The sequence below is a fragment of the Ailuropoda melanoleuca genome, unplaced genomic scaffold (genome assembly GCF_002007445.2).
Source record: "Ailuropoda melanoleuca isolate Jingjing unplaced genomic scaffold, ASM200744v2 unplaced-scaffold73368, whole genome shotgun sequence".
NCBI lineage: Eukaryota > Metazoa > Chordata > Mammalia > Carnivora > Ursidae > Ailuropoda > Ailuropoda melanoleuca.
This window is the reverse complement of record NW_023248690.1, coordinates 1-4915: the sequence shown is the minus strand read 5'-3', so window position 1 is coordinate 4915 and position 4915 is coordinate 1. Positions and strand designations below refer to the sequence as shown.

Sequence of the window (4915 nt, the reverse complement as noted above, 5' to 3'; positions counted from 1 at the left end):
GGGCGTGCTGAGGCCCAGGGGCTGCCTGGCGGACACCCCGCAGTGGAGGACTCGGTCTGCCTCGAGGTCGGAATCCTGCTGACGCTGTCCATTTCCCTCACCTTGGCCCCTCAGAGCGCAGCCAGCACCTGTGGCCACTCAGAGCAGGGAGGGCAGATGCAGACCTTTTATTCTAAAAGAAATCCGTGTTCGCTGTAGAACGTTTGTAAAACTCTAGAACCGTACAGCAGAGCCGGGCGTCCGGGTGCACCCGCCTTCGGCCGGCTGGCGCCCTGTGGGCCGGCGTGTCAGCAGACGTGCGCGTGTGCATGCGTGCACGCTCCCTCCTGCCTCTGCCCTTCCTAACGATGTCGCCAGGGCGTTTTCCTTCTCCTGACGGGTTCCCCCATGCCCCGCTCAGGACCCTGCCATCAGCAGCTCCGGCCCCCCCGGCAGCTACCGACCCTACGACGACGGTCTGCAGAGGAAGGTTTTCATCACCAATGAGACTGGGCAGCCTCTGATTGGGAAGGTAGGGTGGGACAGCAGGCGTCCCCAGCCAGTGGGAACAGGAAGAGGACGGGGTTCAAGAAATCATCATGTTGTCTAATAGGATAGAGTGTGGGGGCAGGGGCCATGTCACAGCTGGAAGTGTCAGGGGCTCCGGATGCCACCTCCAGTCCTTCCATCGGGGGCCCCAGACTTTGTGGGCAGCTGGGCCCAGCCCAGGCACGAGCTCGACAGACCCTTGACAAGGGTCTCCATGTCCTCCATGCGCCCTGGGGCTTCCCAGGCCTTCCCACGGGGCACGCGGCAGACTCCCCAACTTCCTGTTCTAGGGCCCACAACCAAGGGGAAGGGTATCCCAGCTGAGGGGAGGCCGGGGAGGCCGCCAGGGGTGCAGATGTCCACGACTCGGTTCCTGGCTTTTGTCTGAAAGTGAGGTCTCAGTTGAGTCTCCCCCCACGGCCCCTACCACTGCCGACCCTCACCTCTGTGGCCCTTCCACCCCCAGGCAGACGACCGAGGCTGTAGCTCTGGGGGCGGCCTGGTCTCCCCTCTGGCCTTTCCTGCAGGTGTGGCCCGGATTCACCGCCTTCCCCGACTTCACCAGCCCCGAGGCTCTGGACTGGTGGCAGGACATGGTGTCTGAGTTCCACGCCCAGGTGCCCTTTGACGGCATGTGGATCGTGAGTGTCCTGGGGGCTGTGGGACCAGCCCCAGCATGTGCCCAGGGCAGGGCGCCCACCAGCAGGGCCTCTCTTGCAGGACATGAACGAGCCATCCAACTTCGTAAAGGGTTCTGTGGACGGCTGCCCTGACAATGACCTGGAGAACCCACCCTACGTGCCAGGTGAGCTCCCCGACCTGCCACCATGTGCCAGCTGTCCTTTCTGAGGAGCCCAGGATGAGGCTCAGGTTGGGGAGACATCAGCCAGGTGACGCGGACTGGGGCACCTGCTGCGGGGTGGGGCCCTTCAGAGGGGAGGTGTCTCGGGCTTAGGGACAGGAACTGGGAGACTTGAGATGGGTCGAGCAGGTGGATGTGAAGTCCGTGGTCTGCAAAGGCCGGTCTCAGCATCCACCTTGTCCCTCTCCTTGGAAAAGTGGACACCCAAAGTTCTAAGGGGGCTCCTGGGATGTGGGGGGGCACCCGCCGGCCAGGCGGGGACTCCACAGATGGAGACAGCCTCCTTCTGTTCCAGGGGTGGTGGGTGGGACCCTGCGGGCCGCCACCATCTGTGCCTCCAGCCGCCAGTTCCTCTCCACGCACTACAACCTGCACAACCTGTACGGCCTGACGGAAGCCTTCGCCTCGCACAGGTGGGGGCCGTGCTCTGGCTGCCCTGCGCCTTGGGGAGGGGCCGGGGGCGACTGCACAGAGACCCAGAGGGAGCCTACAGGGACACCTGTCCTCCCTGTGACACGCTCACCTTGCAGGACTGCCTGGTGGCTCGGGCAGACCCCCCCGCCCCCGGCCTTGGCCTGTAGGGCTCCTCGCTGCCCGCTCTGCCTCCCTGCTGCACCGCCAGGCGAGGCGCCAGGCCACTCGAGGCTCCGGGGCAGCCCTGTCTCCCTGCTCTGCCCAGGGCCCTTGTGAAGGCTCGGGGGACGCGGCCCTTTGTGATCTCCCGCTCAAACTTCGCTGGCCACGGCCGATACGCCGGCCACTGGACGGGGGACGTGTGGAGCAGCTGGGAGCAGCTCTCGTACTCCGTGCCAGGTGAGAGCACCTGTCAGGAGTGGCGGCTCAGCGGGCAGCGTGGGCCCGGCACCGCGCGCCGGGCTCGGCCCAGAGACGCTGCTGATGGGGCGAGAGGCCCGCGGGCCCCTGGGCACCTGTGCGGAGGGCTCACTTGTGTGGGTCAGCTCGCCTATGGCGGTGTGCCACTCTGGGGGCAGTGATAGCGTTTCCAAGCATCCCCATCTCTGATTCGCCCTGGCCGCTGCCTGCAGGGCAGTCAGATTCTGTCTGCTCGTGATGTCCCTTCTGGTGACCGAACCGAGTCCAGCCTGCAGGCACCGCCCACCCCACCTGCAGAGAGGACCTGGCCTTCAGCTCTCAAGAGCGCCGATGCTGCTGACACATGCTAGTCACAGACGTGGCTCGGGAGCTTGGGGGGAGGGGTTGGGCCAACCTCCCCGGGTGAGCGCACGACAGCTGAGAAGAGCCCTGACCAAGCCCCCCGGGCTGGAAGCTTTCCGGTAGCGGCTGCGGACCCTCAGGCCACGGGGAGAAGCCGTTCCTCCTTCCGGATGCCACCAGCTCTGAGCTCACCTTGGGGCAGGCGCCGCCCGCCAGGGCCCAGGCCTCTGCAGGCCGGTTTTGGGAGGCCCCTCAGGAGGCAGGTTCCCGGCTCCGCGCCCACCCGAGTCTTGGGCTGTGGTTCTGGTGTGCACTGATCGTCCCGTGGCAGAGGTCATGCAGGTCTTGGGACCTGCTGCAAGCCAGGCAAGGGTCCCCCACAGCTGGGTCGGGACCTGCCCATTGGCTGGTGGTCCCCGAGGAGACACTGAGGGAGAGGGAGGGCCCAGCACAGGCTGGTCCTGCTGAGCCATGGTGGGGTGGGGCCCAACTGATAGGACCTGGAGCCACCTGACCCTTCAGCGGCTCAAGGGGCTCGCTGGCCTCCCTCCCACACGTACCGGCTCACACTGGGTGCTGACGGCAACAGAAGCGTGTGCTCTCCTAGCCCTGGAGGCTTGCAGTCGGACTCGCGGTGTCGGAGGGGGGACCCTTCCTCATGTCTCCCGGCTTCTGGGGGTGGCCAGCAGTCCTCAGTGTCTTTAGTGTGGGGCCGTCCCTCCCGTCTCCACCTCCGTCTTTGCTCGGCCTTCTCCCCCGTGTCTGTCGTCACGGTCTGGGCTTCCTCTTACTCGGTCACCAGGCAGACTGGGTCAGGATCCCCTCCAGTGACCTCAACTGAATTGTATCTGCAAAGACCCTCGTTCAAATAAGGTCACTTCAAAGTCTGGCTCTGCCCTCCCAGAAATCCTGCTGTTCAACCTTCTGGGGGTGCCGCTGGTCGGGGCCGACGTCTGTGGCTTCCTGGGCAACACCTCGGAGGAGCTGTGTGTGCGCTGGACCCAGCTGGGGGCCTTCTACCCGTTCATGCGGAATCATAACGACCTCAACAGCCTGGTAGGGGGCCGGGGGGGTCTGTCCTGGGGGTCCCACCGCAGATGCGGCAGTGCGGCCTGGCGTCCGTGCCAGCAGACCGGGTCTCCCCGGGGAGAGGCAGGGATCTCGCGGCCCCAGAGCCGGGTGTTCCCTCTGCCCCCTCTGCAGCCTCAGGAGCCATACAGGTTCAGCGAGACGGCACAGGAAGCCATGCGGAAGGCTCTCGCCCTGCGCTACGCGCTGCTGCCCTTCCTCTACTCGCTGTTCCACCGGGCCCACGTCCTAGGCGAGACTGTGGCCCGGCCCCTCTTCCTGGAGTGAGTGCCTGGGGTCGGGGAGTGAGTGCCTACGGGCTGACCAGCAGCCTGGTGGCACCAGCACGGCCCCGTCCTGCTGCGGGGGGCGGGGGGACGACCCCAGACCGAGGGAGCCAGTGCGGCTGAGGGAGGCAAGGCAGAAACCTAGGCCCTCCCTACTGGGGGGCCCTTTGCACCCCCACTTTCCACCTGTGAGATTGCAGCTCAGGGCTGGGGGCATTCCAGGTACCTAAAAACCCAGGGTGAAGGACATCGAGTATAGACCAGGCCAACCAGATGGTAAAGCAAGTTATAAAACCATCTCGGGGCTGGCTTACAGGAAAAAGGACCTTGGAAAAAACCCAACTGATGTCCCTCAAGTAGGACTCAGATACGTAAAAGGTGCCCTGCAGTGAAACGCCGTCTCCAGTCCGTGGGTCAGGAGTCCCACATAGTGCGAATTTGTTAGCTCTTTGCAAAAACCCATTTTTCCCCTCACACTGTGCAAACGTAAGTTCTAGACGGATTACATACCCAAATGTCAAAGGTTAAGTTCTAGAAAGTTCCATGGGAACACAGAAGCGAATGTCCCTCATTGCTCTGGCAGAAGGGGGCTTTCTCAGCCTCAGAAGCAAAAGACAAGGGGGAGGGGGTTGAATTTAGGGAAAAACGCGATACGCCTCTGAACAGAAACAGAGACCGCTATGACTTCCCCCACGGCAGAACTGTGAAGGCAAACCAGCTAGGGTCGTCAGCGTCCCAAACTCACGTGAGAGACGCAGACTGGTCGGCAGGACCAGGACTAGCCAGCAGCAGACCAGCGGTCGGCAGAGTTAGCCATGCGGGAGCCGCGGTCGGCGCCCTGCCTGGAGCATGCGGCCGGGGAGATGGCCTGCCCCCTCCTACACCGAGCTCCGGCAGCTGGAACCGGCCTCCCCACGTCCCACCCAGTCCTCTGGCTGCTCGTGCTTCCCTGAGAACCCCCTGAGCACACTGACCTCAGAGGTCACCAGGCCCA

At 64.3% G+C, this 4915-nt stretch overlaps 1 protein-coding gene across 2 annotated transcripts; it reads left to right on the top strand.

Moving 5' to 3' along the window:
• Window positions 1-8: 8 nt before the first annotated feature.
• On the top strand, window positions 9-4907 carry LOC117800618 (lysosomal alpha-glucosidase-like). Of its 2 annotated transcripts, none has more exons than XM_034653173.1 (7): window positions 9-511; window positions 995-1169; window positions 1249-1333; window positions 1686-1803; window positions 2070-2203; window positions 3471-3622; window positions 3770-4907. In XM_034653173.1, exons 2-7 carry the CDS (start codon window positions 1122-1124, stop codon window positions 3920-3922), a joined length of 690 nt encoding a protein of 229 aa, XP_034509064.1. In that variant the 5' UTR covers window positions 9-511; window positions 995-1121; the 3' UTR covers window positions 3923-4907. The 2 variants fall into 2 exon arrangements, with proteins under 2 accessions (XP_034509064.1, XP_034509063.1); XM_034653172.1 differs by having other exon boundaries at window positions 10-511; window positions 1056-1169.
• The last annotated feature ends 8 nt before the right edge of the window (window positions 4908-4915 follow it).